The following is a 17275-nucleotide window of genomic DNA, read 5'->3' on the forward strand; positions in this document are numbered from 1 at the left end:
CTTATTTCCACTTCATCTCTGATATTCTTAGCTTTCCATGCTAACCTTTCTGACTTTTACTAATTAACTTATTTTAATGCTTATAGTATTAGAGTACCTTAGAGTTTATTTATCCTGGTTTTCAAAAATATATACTTAAATCATGTCTAGTTTTTCTCTAGGTTGTCTTTTTTTTTTCCAGTATTTACTTTCAATTTTCATTTCTACCTAATATTTTGTAATGCTTTCCTCTTCTAAAATTGAGTAACTTTGTGTGTTGCAATCATGTCTTTATGTCAGTAAGAGGGCAAACTTGGAACTTGGTATCCAATAGTCAGGTCTGTCAGGCTTTGTCTCCCTTTATCTCCCTGTGGTGGACTGATGAAGGCCTTTCCCTGAGATACACAGCCTAGGAAATCTTGTCCCTCAACCTTCCTGAGCATTGCTTAGTCTATTACCTAATACCCAAAGAATATACCTAATGGTCTTTACCTTCGATCAAGTTCTGAGTCATTGAAGGAAGAATCAAAGTGAGTAACTCCAACTGGAAGATCTTTTTCCTGGCAGGAAAGTTAAAATGTCAGATGGGGAGCAGGTTTGGGGACAATCCTAGAGAACATCCTATTCCTCCAGTGCTCCCCCCATCCACTTCTTATCTTTCTTTCTTCAACCCTATCACTAACACTAAATGAGAGGAATGCTAGGGCCTCACAGAGAGCGTTGACTTATCGTTCAGTTATCCCTTCACCCAGAGGACTCTTGACCAGGTTAGGTGGGTTTAAGGTACAATGGAAGGCCAGGGAAGAGTGGGAAAGAATGATGGAAATTTACAAGTTGTGGGGGTGGGAGGGGGCAGGGCAGGAAGGAAAGTGAGAAACTCGAAAAGGAAGAGGTATCTGTGATGGAAAGTAGAGAGAGGACGCCCTTTAAAGGCCCTTGGTGGTGCTGGTGGGAACCCCTGGCTCCCCACCCCTAATCTGAGTCTATGTTAGGAGCACTGAGGTAGGGAGCCAGGCTGGGACCTTTGAGAATACTTCCCGGACAGGATGTGCCTCGAAGACAGGACTATTCAACAGGATTTGAGGCTGGGAGGGGATAAAGGCAGTAACAGAATCTCCAGGGATTTCATAAGCATTGCCTGCCCCTCCAGGCAGCCTTCCTTTCAGCAGATGGAAAGTGCCTGTGATTCATACAGAATCAGAGCCCAAACACTGGGACCTTCAGTTTGATTAATTTATAATCCACATGCTACTTGTTTCTCTAAAGAGGACAATTTGGCTCTGATTTGAGCTCCCAATCATTTCAACCACCATCAGAGAGCATGGGTAGTGCTCAGCTGGTCATGTTTGGATTAACATGGTCTGAAATGAATCAAAGAGAGGGCCAGGCAGTGCCACAGGCATCCTGGAGACTCCAGGGAAATGGAAGGAAAGGGTGTTTTTGCCTAAATTAGAGTCTGTGGGCTTTGACTTGGGGTTTCCATCTGAATGGAGTTCCAATCCTCATGGCCCAATTCTCTTTGAACTCTTTGAACCCTTTAGCATCCAAGACTATTAAATCGCCCAAGCTGAAAGATGGAAGTTGCTTGGGGAAAAAAAATGGAGGGTTAGTAGTAAGTAGGAAGGGAGAGACACCATGTGTTTTACTTACTGGCAATGCAGTGGATACCATTTTGGGGATCGGATTGGACACTTTCCATGGGAATCTTTATAACTGAGGGAGGAGGGAACTGGGGCTGGAGAGAAACAGTGGGAAAAACTGATAAACACCACCAACACAACAGCTTTGGCTGTCTTGCCATGATGGAAAATACACACATCCACACTGCACAAACCACCATCCTCTTCACTTCCAGATTAAATGGCTGGTGGGTGCTATGAATACTGGCACCCACTTGTGGGGGTGCAGATATCTACAACGTTAGCCCACTGTCCCAGACACTCCAATGGACAGGACGGAATTCTTCCAAGAGTATTACTCATCAGAACAATTTCATCTGTCACAGTAACAAGTCACTTGGGACAGAACTTCACATGCCAGCTGTATTGCTGTAAAGACATGTATAAAATGAATTTGTTTAAATTGAATTTGTATAAATTGAATTCTGCTTTTTCCATTAAATATATCATGTAATCCAGAGATAATTTTTCCCAATCCTGAGTAGCTTCCAGTACATGAAAGCCATTAAAATATTTACTGAAAGAATCAAATAATAAATAGTTGTTTTTTAAGGTACTTAGACTCTTAGTTTCTTCGCTCTCTCTAGAACTCACTTTTGCAAATCGTCTACATCATCTGAAGAAAAACATACACTTACCCAAATTATGGGTTGATGAATTATGGGATTCATTTCTTCCTGGAAGAGGGCTGTATTTAAGGATCAGGGGAGTTTGGTAGGTCGCTACCATTAGAAGGATGGTTCAATCACCACCAATCAGTCAGCAAGGATTTGCCTTTGCCTATGAATAGCTTTCATGTGCAAAAGGCAAGATCATGACTAGAAGAGGACAAGGTAGATGCAGGAAATGAGGGTTTGGATCAAACCAGGAGAGGGAGAGCCAAGCATGGCATTAGGAGATGGCATGGGAAGTTTAGTAGACTGGAAAGCTAGCCATCAGATTCAAAGTCAGACACTATTTTCTTAATTCCCTCTTGGACATTTAGCTGTCTGTCTGCCTTGGGTTCAGTCAAGTTTGGTGAACAGTTTCATTATCTGTATTGAACACTTAAACTAGACAATGTTTTAGCCTGATGTTTTGTAATTTACCATAATTTCTGGACTGGTTCCTTGTCTGTTGACTCCCTGAGTGATTTGGAGATGGGATGGGGAGGAAGCATGGGGGAAGGGAGGGGTGGGTGGTTCAACCACCTGGTTCCAGGCATCTGGAGAATGTAGCCACTCTCCTTCCAGGGTGGAGACATACCTCTTCTCCCACTTTCTCCCCAGTACCCTAGGGGCTGGTACAAGCAAATCTTGTCCTTGACTCCTTCTACCTATCCAGGGGCCCAGTGTATGTCTTGTCTACTGAGTCCCTGTCAGACCACTCCCCAAGGCTTGCTCGATTCTTGGGAGGTCAGTCCTCTGGGACTTGTACTGCTATTGATAATGGCCCTGATAGCCCACAGTAATGGGGCAAAATGGGCATGATCACTCAACTCATCCCGGGGAGGAAGGGCTCTATTCACTCTGGTCCACCCTGAGGATATTCACATGAATGGATGAGCTCTCAGCACCCCAGACTAGGATGAGCAGAATCTTCAGTGCCATCCTAGACTGGGCCCAGGAGTTGCCACAAGCTACCTGAGAAGCCGCCCCCTCCCTGGCCCTGGCAGAAGTGGAAGGAGGTCTTCTGCTGTCTCCTGTCTACCCAGGCTTCACATTCTCCCCACCTCCTCATCACTGTCCTCATGGACCCCATTCCTTCTCTTCTTCTTCTTGCTGGTCTCCTTTTTCTCCTTCTCTGGGAGGATGTTGTCAATCCAGGCCAGGTCGTGCTGGGAGAAGATGAGGTCCAGAAGTCTTCGAACAATGATGAGACCTAGGATCTGTGGTGGGAAGACAGAGAGGCTGAAACTCGTGGGAGTTCAGAGAGAACTGTGGGCCCAACATCCCAACCCTGGGCACAAGGGTTTTTATCCCTTGGTCAGTTGAGTTCAGGGCATTTTTCTGGTCAGGCATCTCAGAGCCATCTCAAAGCTTTCATAAACCATTATTCACTGTATCCCCTAGGTTGGTTTCTGTCACCTGACATTCTCCTCAGAATGTCTACCAGCACCTGAGAGAGACAAGGTGTACTCCTCCGAGGCAGGGAGCCAGGGTGGGACTCACAGGCAGGAGAATGATGGATATTCTTTAAATCAGTGGCTCAAATTTGAGTCTGTGTTGGAATCACCCAAAGGGCTTGTTATAAAACAGATTGCTGGGCTTCATCTACAGAGTTTCCAATACAGTAGGTGGAGGCTGGGGCCTGAGAGTTTTCGTTTCTTTCAAGTTACATGTACAGAGCCACTGCTTTAATGCTCTCTGTCCTAACTCTGAGAGCTACAAGCTGCAAATGAGAGCTGAACATCTAAAAAGTATACTGGGATATTCAGAATTCTTAAAGGAAAGTCTAGAAAATTTGGTTCAATTCAGGATGAACAAATTAAAGGGGAAAATGTGCTCTTTGGGCTAACTTACGGTTCACTTTTTTGTTTGTTCAAAAAATTTTTTTAATTGACAAAGCAAAACAACATACAAACACGAACATTCTTAACATACAAACATTTCATATGTGTGTACAACCAGTGGCTCACGATATCATCACATAGTACGACTGATTTTTTATTAAGGTCAACAGTCCCAGGATGCTGGCTATAAAAATCGTTCTTTTCCCATCAAGAACTGGTCATAAATGGTCAGTCAGGGAGACGAAGAGAAAAACTATTCAGCTGGATTTGACTCCTCAATGAGCCTGCTTCTTGGGAGCAAGAAGAGCTCTGGACTCAGAAAGACTTGGGTTTTAAAAATCTTGTCTCTGAAAACAAATCAGTGGTTGCTAGCAGCAAGGATGGGGAGAGAGGCTGTCAACATAGGGGCAGCATGAGGAATCTTGGGAGTGATGAAACTGTTCTGTATCATGACTGTGCTGGTAGAATGCATTGTCAAAATCATAGAACCACAGAGAATGAATTTTACTGTAAAATTAAATTTAAAAATCAATGGATGGGAAAGTTCAACAGATCTTGGCTCTACTTCTCCCTAGTTGTATGACTTGGGTTACTTACCTCCTTTCCAAGCCTCAGTTTTCTATTTGTAAAATGGGGTTACTAGTAGCACTTCAGGAGTTGGTATGGGGACTAAATGAAACAGCACTCAGGAAAAACCAACTGTTACTATTATCCTTCCCCCATCCCCATGTTCTCTGAAGCTTCAGGACACTGTTGGAGGACACTGTTGGAGGACACTGTTGGAGCACCCTGTTGGAGGACCCTGTTGGAGGACACTGTTGGAGGACCCTGTTGGAGGATCCTGTTGGAGGACACTGTTGGAGGACCCTGTTGGAGGACACTGTTGGAGGACCCTGTTGGAGGATCCTGTTGGAGGACACTTTTGGAGGACCCTGTTGGAGGACCCTGTTGGAGGACCCTGTTGGAGGATCCTGTTGGAGCACCCTGTTGGAGGACCCTGTTGGAGGATCCTGTTGGAGCACCCTGTTGGAGGACCCTGTTGGAGGACCCTGTTGGAGGACACTGTTGGAGGACCCTGTTGGAGGACACTGTTGGAGGACCCTGTTGGAGGACACTGTTGGAGGACACTGTTGGAGGACACTGTTGGAGGACACTGTTGGAGCACCCTGTTGGAGGACGCTGTTGGAGGACACTGTTGGAGCACCCTGTTGGAGGACCCTGTTGGAGGACACTGTTGGAGGACACTGTTGGAGGACCCTGTTGGAGGACCCTGTTGGAGGACGCTGTTGGAGGACACTGTTGGAGGACCCTGTTGGAGGACCCTGTTGGAGGACACTGTTGGAGGACACTGTTGGAGGACCCTGTTGGAGGACACTGTTGGAGGACCCTGTTGGAGGATCTTGTTGGAGGACACTTTTGGAGGACCCTGTTGGAGGACCCTGTTGGAGGACCCTGTTGGAGGACCCTGTTGGAGGATCCTGTTGGAGGACACTGTTGGAGGACCCTGTTGGAGGACCCTGTTGGAGGACCCTGTTGGAGGACCTTGTTGGAGGACGCTGTTGGAGGACACTGTTGGAGGACCCACAGCCCTTCTCTTGGAGTGGTGGTTTTAAGCCCTGGTGGTATGTTTAGGCTTACCTGTAGACTTATACCTACGCCAAGTTTCCCCGAGAGCTTCTGATTAAACTGACCTGGGTGAGACCTGGGCATACATAGTTTTAAAAAGCTCTAAGGCAATTGTAAAGAGCAGTCAGAGTCAGGAAATCCTGACTTTCCAGTTCCACCTCTTTGTCCTCCCTCAGGTCCCTAATCCGACTCTTGCCTCCTGTTTCCTGGGCCCTGGCACCAGTCAGGGCCATTTCCCTCCAGGGGAATCTTCTAGGAGCCAGATGCATGTTGGTTTTTTTGTCTTTTTTACTTTTTATTTTGGAATAATTTCAAACTTACGTAATGCTTACAAGAATAGTCGAAGAACTCCTGCACGCCCTTCCCCAGCGTCACCAAATGCTATGTTAATGTCATTGAGTCTTGAAGACCTTGCTCTCTGATCCTAGTTCTTCTTTTCCTCCCTTCCTATTTTCTTTCCTCCCTCCCTCCTTCAGTTTGTCTTCATTATTTTGAGAGATGAAAAGATTTATGTTTAAATACTGATCTATTTGTGAGATCAGGTTGAACTCTGGCAGTGGAAACTCGGTCTCCTGGTTGAATTTGTCCGACTTCCCATGCAGAAGGTTGGGTGGCATCTGCATTGCTGCTGAGCTGCCCAACCTTAGCTTGGGGCTGGGGGTAGAGGGGAGCGTGGGGGTGTCACAGCATGGCCCACCCACCGCACAGACATTTCTGCCCCCACCCCCCACTCCTCTCCATTTCCCAGGTCTCGGCTCACCACTCAAATCCTGTTCTGTGTCTGCCTCTGTGAACTGAGGACATCAGGCCTCCTGCCACCATGAGAAGGCAGAGGATGGGTGGGGAGGGGAGTCACTGGGCTGCCTGGCCTGCCGGAGGGGGACGCCCAGGCCCGCGTACCATAACGGGAAAGATGATGGCCGCCATCGTGGACTTGAGGATCCAGAGCACAGCCAGGCAGAGGACTTGCACAAGGGTGAAGAGGTGGACCCGACGCAGGGGCACGTGCCGCAGGAAGGCATGGTCCGGCTGGTGCTTGGCTGGCATCAGGAAGAGCTTGCAGCGTTCCCAGAACTGACAGAGAAGAAGAGGGCAGTCAGGCAGCTGTGGCGTGGTGGGCATGCTGCGGCCAGGGAAGGGGCTTCTTAATGGGGTCCAGCAAGGGGACCCCAGGTCAGGCCTCGAGAACATGTGGGAGGGGCTGGAGGTACTAGGAGGACATGAACTGGTGAGGGTACAGCCTTGGAACTGGCCACAAATGAACACTGTCCACATTCAAGACAGATACCAACTTAATTGCAAGTATCCAAGACATCCTAGGCTACCTTGGTAAATAAAGAGCAAAACTAAACTAAACGTCTTCTTCTGCAGGAATTGTCTTAAGGAAGAAAGAGAGGTATAGTGATAGGCTCGTTGGAGTCTTCCAGATCTGGGTTTGAGTTCTCAGCCTGTTTCCTCATCTGTAAAATGGGGATGGGAGAACCTATTTCATGGGGTAATTATGTAGATTAAGTTATATAACAAATGTAAAGCACTTACCTAAATCATTTTGCCTGGCACATATAAATGGTACTATTATTATTAACATTTTTTGGATGAACTGGGAAAGTGAGCATTTGGGGACTTGGCGACCTGCAACCAGTCACGGAAGGCTCAGATCACCCGGGGGAGAGGAGCCTTACCTGGATGCCATTGAGGGAGGCCACGCCCATGTAGAGGAAGACACCATACAGCACAGGCATGGGGATGAACTGAAATGAGAGACACAGAATCAAGGAGAGCTGAAGACTGGGGCTCCTGGCTGACGGTGTCTGCCAGCCTGTAGGAGGCAGCCTGGCCTACCCCCCGTTTTTCCCATGTGGTGGAGGAGCCGGATTTTTGGAGGAGCTGAGGGTCTGAGAGCAGATTTGGTGCCAGTGTGTTGGTGGGGTGAGAGGTGAGGGTTGTTGGGATTCAAGCTGGGGTAGCTAACCCATTTGGCTCTACAGAAGTCCTGTGGCCTGGCTGAAGACACAACTTATAGAAAGTGGGAGAGAGACACTCCTGCCTACCTCCAGCCCCAGCTGAATATGCTGCTCAGAGTGAGGACTCAGAGGGGATTTCAGACCTTCAGTGAGCTGATCTACATCAGCAGGGAGCATCAAGGACACTTGACCAACATCATCCATCACACACAATCAGAAGAAGAGAAGCAAAACTGGAGTGTACACACCACCCACCACTACCTGCCAAGCTACTCTTCCTTCCAAACATACTCACAAGGAGTTTGTTTGCTTTTACACAAACGGAATCATACCATTCACACTGTTGTACAGTCATCATTACAAATCCTTAAAGGCCTTTTGGGGCATTTTGCCACTGTCTGTCTAGGCTGTGTTTCTGCCTCTTTTACCCCTTCGTTTATCTGGACCTGCAGCTGGCCACGATAAGCAAAGGCTGCTTTCTCTTGCTGTCGGAGTCGCTGTGTCAGGACCCTTTGGAAAACACAAATTGCTATGTCAACATGGGGTACCTGACTTTTAGATACCATTTAAGAGTGGTAATATATCCAACTAAATAAACATCTCTCTTGAAAATGATTTTATGACCATATAGCTTTAAAAACATAACCATATAGCTTTAAAAACATGACCATATGATTGAGAAAACCTTGTGTCTGATGCTCCTTTTATCCAGGGTGTGGAAAGATGAGTAAAAGACTAAGGAAACATAAATAGATAAATAAGGGGTGGGTAAGGGCTAAAAGAAATTGGGCAGATTGAAATACTAGTGGTCAATGAGAGGGAGGGGTATGGGCTATGGGATATCTGAGGTTTTTCTTTTTTTCTTTTTATTTCCTTTTCTGGAGTGATGCAAATGCTCTAAAAATGATCATGGTGATGAATACAGAGTTATGTGATGATTTTGTGAGCTACTGATAGTATACTTTGGATGGACTGTATGTGTGTGAAGATTTCTCAATAAAAATGTTTTTAAAAAAATATTGGCTGTGTACCATCTGTCAAATAGATACTTTCCAACTTTTTTTTTTTTTACCACAACTGACAGAGTGAGAAAGACTCTTTCCAACTCAGCCCACACAGACATCTACGTGTGCACACATCCCTGCACACACAAACACACGCTCACACATGTCACACAGAGCCTAGGAAGGCAGTGCAGTGGTGGCCGAGGTGCAGACTCTGGAGCAGGCTACTGGCCTGGCCTGGAACCTTGGATTCTCTCTGTAACCCTGGGCCAGCAGCTCAACTTCCCTGCACCTTAGTTTCCTTATCTTTAAAAATAGGGATTATAACGGTACTTTTTTTAAAAATTCTCTATGAGTTTAATTTGGGACTTGCTTACAGGAGATGACTCTTTCCTGATGGTTGCTGGTTTGGAAATGGAAATCAATGTCTGGCGAAAAACAAGAGGAAAGGGAGTGTCTTCTATGGCAGAGTCTCAAGAGACCTGGCCACAGAGAAGTCTCAACTGAGCCTCATGGAAGTTGATTACCCACAGTGATTAGGCTCAGTGACCTGGAATGTATCTGCGTGCTCATGCAGGACGCTGTCCACTCAAGGCTCCACCCTTTCCCCTGAGGGAGGGGCTCCTGACTGCTGGGCTGCCGCAGGCCACCTGCCCACCCCCCACCCCCCACAGCAGTCTGTGCTAACCGGGGGACAGACATTGTCTCTATATTCCACAACAGTAGAATTTTGAGGGGAATTTAAGTTAACATTTATAAAATCCTTAACAATGTTAATTATTATTATACAACTTGTAAAAATTTCACAAAATAAACCTCAACCTTACTATATGCAAAAAAAAAAAAAAAAAAAAGGCCTAATTCTCCTTTAAAGATAAATTACTCAGCATCTAGGGATTGAGAAAACCTTCTCGACCAAAAGGGGGAAGAGTGAAATGAGACAAAGTGTCAATGGCTGTGAGATTCCAAACAGAGTCAAGAGGTTATCCTGGAGGTTATTCTTACGCATTAAGTAGATATCACCTTGTTATTCAAGATGTAATGGAGAGGCTGGAGGGAACTGCCTGAAAATGTAGAGCTGTGTTCCAGTAGCCATGTTTCTTGAAGATGATTGTATAATGATATTGCTTTCACAATGTGACTGTGTGATTGTGAAAACCTTGTGTCTGATGCTCCTTTTACCTACCATGTCAACAGATGAGTAGAACATATGGAATAAAAATAAATAATAGGGGGAACAAATGTTAAAATAAATTTAGTTTGAAATGCTAGTGGTAAATGAAAGTGAGGGGGAAGGGGTATGGTATGTATAATTTTTTTTTCTGTTATCGTTTTATTACTTTTTCTGTTGTCTTTTTATTTCTTTTTCTGAATTGATGCAAGTATTCTAAGAAGTGACGAATATGCAACTATGTGATGATATTGAGAATTACTGATTATATATGTAGAACGGAATGATATGTTAATGCATTTCTTTGTTTGTTGTTCATTTTTTTAGATTAATAAAATAAGATAAATTAGACTTGCATTCAAAGTTTGAACACAAAACATGATTTGGATCCATACTTTGTAAAATCACCCTAAGACATTTGGACTAATAGTAAATATAGGACCATCACATCACTCCCCTTCTATAGGACCCATGAGGTTTTTGCCTAATTATGAAACAGAGTAAACATCTCAGTGAACAGCACTGTCCCAATCACCTTCAAAGTATGGGAACAATTGAGAGAAATAAAATCATAAATAAAACAATTCAGCTATAATCCGTAATAGCACAAATTTAAGATGACTTAAAACTTCCCTTTTGCTCCAATGAGCATGAAGGCCACATCAAACAGGAGAACTGGGCTAAGTCTTAGAAAAGTCGTTGTTACTGGTAATTAATTATAAAGTCGCCTTCTTAACGAGCCTAGGAAATCCTAGTACTTTTATGATCTAGAAGTCTAGATTAATCAGTATAAATCTTCCTTGAAACCCTAGGGAAAGGCTCTTCTCAAATATTAACGACACAGTAAAGTAGCAGAAAGTTGCCTTTAGTGTCAGCTTTACGCGGCCAGTTAAAGCTGTCAGCAGCCGCCAGGGCACCACCCCTGTAATAAGATTCCAGCACACAGATGAAAATATCTCTCCTTTAACCTAAAATCAATACAATATTAAGTATAAGTGATCATGCCTTAATCATATAATACTTTTGAAAACGTATCTTTATAAACTATGATGTAATCAAATCAGAAATCCTAAATCTTATGACGAGTAAAATTTCAGATAGGTCTGCTCTACTATCAGATTTATCAAACAGATTAACTAGTAATTAAAATGTCAAGATGTTTTTTTCCAACTCTTATTGTAAAAGGCAGGCAGATTTTCCAAATCGTTTTGTGATTGAATGCAGAGAAAATATTAGATCATCCAGAGCTATGTGGACCCATGAAAATTTTTCCATGACAGATAGAGCACATATTAACATTTCCCCATATCCAACATCTTATTGAATTTATAAAGCCAATTTATTTTTAAAATATGCATGCATTAATATGGAAATACAGCTGACAGCTGGAAAAGTTACAACATTTGCACCAAGAACTCCAGCAGAGGGAATTTCCACTATTGCTCAAAATGGAGAACTTTCCCCCTTTGGGAAATGGTGAGAACGGGGAGAAATTCAACTTCCCCAAGTTGAATTCTTGATATTCTCACAAGCAGTGTGGACAACCAAAGCTATAGGCTGAGCCCCCGGTCTTGGGGTTTGTTCATATGAAACTTTACCCCACAAAGGATAGGTCAAGTCTACTTAAAATTTAGGCTTAAGAGTCACCCCCAAGAGAGCCTCTTTTGTTGCTCAGATGTGGCCTCTCTCTCCAGCCAACACAACAAGCAAACTCACCACCCTCCCCCTGTTTACATGGGACATGACTCCCAGGGGTGTGGGCCTTCCTGGCAATGTGGGACAGAAATCCTGGAATGAGCTGAGACTCAGCATCAAGGAATTGAGAAAAAACTCTAGAATGAGCTGAGATCCAGCATCAAGGGATTGAGAAAACCTTCTTGACCAAAAGGGGGAAGTGTGAAATGAGACAAAGTGTCAATGGCTGAGAGATTCCAAACAGAGTCGAGAGATTATCCTGGAGGTTATTCGTACGCATTAAGTAGACATAACCTTATTATTCAAGATGTAATGGAAAGGCTGGAGGGAACTGCCTGAAAATGTAGAGCTGTGTTCCAGTAGCCATGTTTCTTGATGATGATTGAATAATGATATAGCTTTCACAATGTGACTGTGTGATTGTGAAAACCTTGTGTCTGATGCTCCTTTTACCTACCATGTCAACAGATGAGTAGAACATATGGAATAAAAATAAATAATGGGGGAACAAATGTTAAAATAAATTTAGTTTGAAATGCTAGTGATAAATGAAAGTGAGGGGAAAGGGGTATGGTATATATAATCTTTTTTTTTCTCTGTTATTGTTTTATTTCTTTTTCTGTTGTCTTTTTATTTTTCTGAATTGATGCAAATGTTCTAAGAAATGATGAATATGTAACTATGCGATGATATTGAGAATTACTGATATGTAGAATGGAATGATATATGTTTTTGTTTGTTCTTAATTTTTTTAATTAATAAATTTTTTTTTAAATGGAGAACTTTTTATATATCAACCAAGAATGGGCAATCTAACTATAATCATTTAAAGGATCATCACCCAAAGCTTTGGTAATGTCAAACCTTATGCACATAACTGTTCTCATTTCAAATACTTCAATCTTACTGGGGCCATGCTATCTATCTTAAGAAGAGAGACGATATCAGAACAAAACCAAAAATTTTACTAAAATTTGATGTCAAACGTATGAGTGTGAAAAGCCTAAACATAATACGTGTGCATAAAAAACTGATCACATTGAAGTGAAATAAAATAGTGGAAACTGCAGAGCTTTGTGTTCTGTACAAATACAAATAAGAGCTGGTGTGAAGGGGCTGAATCGCTGAATGCACTCAGCAGCCAGGGCAGTGTGCTTGGGATGACCCCAGGTCTGCTTCCTTAGCCATGGTCAAAGACACTGCTATCTGCAAAGGGTTTATAAGAACTTTTGTCCCCGAAAGTTCTTAGATTATAGCTTATTTATAGCAGAGCTTCTTTGCTTGAAATAGGTTGGAGGGCTGACATGGGTATGGGAGGAGTCCAATGAAGAAGCTCATTTGTTGAAAAGTTTCAGGATTAACATGCAAAATGGTTCTTTGGAATGTTTTCCACAAAAGTAAATGTTCCTTAGCCACTTTACATAAACTTGGAACAAAATGCCTGCCCACCTGGATGTAATTTATTTTCTATGCAGTGGAAACATCCCTTTAAAAAATACCCAAGCTCAAACTACTCCAGTTCCCAACCCAGAAATATTTTCCATTGTGAATAAATGAATTAGCATCATTGTTTTTTATCCTTTGGTTTTTACAATGCCATACCTGAATAATCCATTTTGAGATATCCAAAGGTGGAAACTAACTGCCAAAGGTTGGGACAACCCCAGGCAAGCTTAATCCAAGGAAAGGAAAGTCTCTCATAGGCATCAATTGGGGGGAAGGGCGATTGATAGGTGAGCAGCTGGAATGGAGACGTGGGAAACCTTCTCAGAACACTCTCTTCTTGATCAGAAAGAGACCATTCTGGGGGATTCATGCTTCGAAGATAACCCTGATTTGATTTTGTCTCTTCCAGGAAGAGGAACTTCAAATTGTGTGGAAATAAGTTATTTATGTGCCTAAGACATGCAAAGATGGAGGAGCAGAGACCATTTCCCAAGAAACAGCTAGAGGAGTGATTTCCCTACTAGTTTTAAGCCTCAGGAGATGGGTAAGCAAAGAGACAGCTTGCAAGCCATAAACCACAATGGGGCCCCACGCCCAGTTCAGAAAGTTCCTGGCCTCAGCAAGAGAAAGATCTTGCAAGGACTCCCTGAGGGAAGCGTGTCCTCCAGAAAGGTGAGGGAGGACTTGAGGGGAATGGGGAAGAGCAGTGAGGTTTGCCATGTCACAGAAAACAATGATGATGGAAGTGAAATATCCTGTTGGCCTAAGAAGGCCTTGCCTTGTTTTCGAGTCCCCAAGACCAGCGATTCCCCTGGCTGTGGGGAGGCCCTCTCCGCACCTGAGACCCCAGCCCCATGCTTTCTCAGGTGGACAGCCTGGGAGGCAGGTGGGGTGGTGGTGGTGCAGGGCCTCACCTTCAGGATGGGAGCCAAGAAGACAGAGATCCCTGTCAGGATGAAGACGATGATGCCGGTCACCCTCTGTTCCCTGGCAGAGATGAGCACAGGTCCAAGGTGAGCTGGGAGTCCATGACAGCCATTCCCAGCCCTTCTTGCCCCACTTTGGGCTCCTGACAGTGTGTCTATGGCTCTGGCCTTAGGGGCTTCTGCATCAGGTCCATCTTGCAGGTGCTTCCTAGAAGTCAACCTGCTGCCCAGAGGCAGACAGGGAGCCCCTAGAGGGTGTTCTTTAGAGGTGCTCACGAGGCTGCTCGGTATCGTGACTGATAGCTGGGGAGCTCGGGCCCTAAGGCTTGCCTTGAATCCTGGCTCTGCCACCTGTGAGTTGGGTGGCATCAAGCAAGTACCTAAGCGTTATGAGACTCAGAACAGAGGCAATAATGGTGTCCACCTTATGGGGCTGCTGTGAGGATTAAAGTGACTTCAAGTGTTTATTATCCCTGAGCCCCACTTCTGTGGGACATGACTATGAGGACAGGTGGGCGTGGGGTGGGGAAGCGGGCCTGGCTGGCTTTCAGGGCAGGTATGTTTTCCCAGCCCCAGGTTAGAGCTTGGGGCTCCGGATGGGGATACTGCCCTGACTGGTCAGAAGCCTGGCAGCCTGGGGGAGAAGCCTCCCTTGGGAGATACCCCACAGGCCAATGCACAGCAGTTCCTACAATAGTCACTTATGAGAAGGCCAGTGAGTGCTGTCGGCTCACTTTAGGGCCCTAACAGGTGGAAGAGAGCTTCTCTGCTTGAAATAGGTTGGAGGGCTGACATGGGTATGGGAAGAGCCCAATGAAGAAGCAAAAGCAACAGTCCATGGGCCAGCCAGGTTGTGGGGTGCCACCAGGAGGCTTTCCGAAGGAATGGAGACTGAGCAGGACCTGAACCCCCAGAAGGGCTTTGGGGGATAGCAGGGGCCTAGAAGGTCTTAAGGAGAAGACAACGAGACAGGTCAGGAAGGGGCCCTGTGGGGTCTTGAGCAGCCTCATTAGGCGAGGGTGAGAGTACCTGCTTCTGTGCGCATGTGCGTGTGCGTGCGTGCGTGCGTGCGTGTGTGTGTGTGTGTGTGTGTGTGTGGTGTCATCAGTGCTGCTTGGCGTCTGCTAAGAAAAAAGCACCATTTTGAACTGAATTTTTGTCCCACCCCCACCCCCCTTCAGGAATATCACTCCTAGCCCTGTGGTCCCTGGGCTGTCTGAGGATGATAAGAAAAGCCAGCCCGCCTGCATGTGGCCTGACTGCTCTGGCTTTCTGTGAATCCAAGCCCTCCTACCTCACCCCCAGAAACTGGGGCTGCTCCCCGGGGGCGCTGGTCTCCGTCTCCATCTTGAGGCTGTCGATGTGGGCGATGGAGATGACGGTGGCAGCCACGTACCAGGGCAGCCCCATGAAGGAGCACAGGGCCATAAGGACACCGACCCAGAACAGGTCCAGATGGTAGCCAGCAGCCTTCTGCAGGGCGGCGAGGGGACAGGCTGTCTGGGAAGCCCGTGGGGGCTGGGGAAGCCTCCCTAGGGCAACCATTTTGTGGAAAGTGGTCAAGGGCTTCCCTTGCCTTCCAGAGGGTGCCCTGAGGGGGGCCGTCACCCTGAGGTGCCCCCTAGTGAGGGGTTAAAAAATGCACAGGCCTAACCAACCCCATAGGGTTGCCCCTTATCTGAATGTGTGGGTGGGGGAAGAGACACAGGTGAGAGGAGGGGGACGTTCAGGCTCAGAGAGGTCCTTGGGGCGAAGGACTCTCACCAGGTGGTCAGGTGTCTCTGCAGTTGCTGAGTGACCTGTCCCACCTAGGACAGGTCCAAGAACTGGCATAGAGTCTTCTGGATTGGGGAGGGGGAGCCTGATCCTCCTCAGACCCAGGGGCAGGGAGGGAGTGGATGGAACCATAAGGGCTGAGGAAGCTCCTGGGCCTCATGGTTCCAGGTCAACACCCCACCCCCCACCCCCATCAGGATCTGCTCAGACTCCCAAGGTCACTGGCAGGAGGTGCCAAGTTGGAGGGTCACTTTTGGAGAGGCAAAGGGCCTGTGTCCAAGGTCCAACCCTGGGCTCCTCTGGACTCTCTGGCCCTTGAATCAAGTCGCCCTGGCCCCACTGGCTTTACTTGCATCTAGAAGCCACATTTCCTCTCACCACACCAAGTAGGAACTCCTATCTTCTGGCCTCATGTTTTCCTTCACAAATGGCCCTGAATATTGAAAGCAGCAGCATCTCCCTCCCCTGTTCCTTCCGACTTTGTAGGCAGACAGAGGCTGTGCCTCTGCTCCCGGCACCAGCCTTACCCGCAGCTTGTTCTCCTTGCGGTTGACAATGACGGCTGTGATCTGCTGGTCCATGAAGATCAGGATGGTCACCAGCAGGGCAGGCAGTATGCTGGCCAGGTACACCCACCACGGGTTCTTCCCAAAAGGGGCCACCAACCAGCCGCGGTCAGGCCGCGTGGGCTGAACGGGAGCAAAGGAGAGGTGCCCTGTCCACTCTCCATGGCCAGGCCTGGCCGCTGGCTGGCCCAGGGGCTGCTCACCCTGCCCTTCCCGCAATCTTCCCCCTCAAAGCCATTAGGCACCTGCAACTTTAGAGTAAAGAGACCGAGGAGGCACGCCAACATGGGAAGGGGCATGAACACAGAGGGTGTTTGCAGGACTAAGGAAATAATTTGCTTCAGCTGTGCTGAGGAGATTAGTTGGGAAGTAGGGAAATGAGGAATCAGGATATGGCTGGAGAGAATGCGGCAGCCCTTACTGCAAACTAACAAAGAGTGGAAACGAGGCCTAACAAGCAAGAAGAAAGAACTTTGATGGATCTCGTCCCTTTCGCTTCTGTTTCTCCTGAGTCACCTATCTGTGGAAAATTGGAATTGTCTGTAAAGTGCAGAAGATTTTCAGCAATTCAGATCTGCATATTGAGAATAAGGTACTACCTGTGCAGGAATTGGGCTGAAGTTTATCTTTGGTTTTATTTAAGTGAAGGGGGAGTTTTAATTTTAATGACCAACAGGAGTTCCATGAGACTGTTTAAGCTACTTCAGGTGAACCCTGAAGGAATATCTCAAAGGTCAAGGTGGCAAAGGCAGGAAGGGTCAGTTCTGGAACCAGGTCTCCCCCATAGTTTAGATGGCTGGCACTCCTCACTCCTTGTCAGTGCTTAAGTTCAAGGAAACGGCGAGAACCTTGGACTAGTGGGTAGTTTCTGAGGCAGCGATTCTCAAAGTTGAGCATGACTCAGATCACCTGGAAGGCTGAAAACAACTGACTGTCACCTGCCCCTCCCCCA

General features: G+C 46.1%; 1 protein-coding gene across 7 annotated transcripts in view; it reads right to left on the bottom strand.

Annotated features, from left to right (window-relative positions):
- Positions 1-17275, bottom strand: part of SLC4A5 (solute carrier family 4 member 5) — a 121724-nt gene that overhangs the window by 4870 nt on the left and 99579 nt on the right. For 6 of the 7 annotated variants that reach the window (XM_077134612.1, XM_077134616.1, XM_077134613.1 and 3 more), the window contains 7 exons: positions 16285-16446; positions 15276-15454; positions 13970-14042; positions 7458-7526; positions 6676-6849; positions 3370-3525; positions 472-539 (listed from right to left, as the gene is read on the bottom strand). In XM_077134612.1, coding sequence (XP_076990727.1) covers positions 472-539; positions 3370-3525; positions 6676-6849; positions 7458-7526; positions 13970-14042; positions 15276-15454; positions 16285-16446 — 881 coding nt within the window. Of the gene's footprint in view, positions 1-471; positions 540-1629; positions 1715-3369; positions 3526-6675; positions 6850-7457; positions 7527-13969; positions 14043-15275; positions 15455-16284; positions 16447-17275 lie in introns of all 7 variants that reach the window. The other variant, XM_077134617.1, reaches the window with a different exon arrangement.

This window comes from Tamandua tetradactyla, chromosome 17, assembly GCF_023851605.1.
Source record: "Tamandua tetradactyla isolate mTamTet1 chromosome 17, mTamTet1.pri, whole genome shotgun sequence".
NCBI lineage: Eukaryota > Metazoa > Chordata > Mammalia > Pilosa > Myrmecophagidae > Tamandua > Tamandua tetradactyla.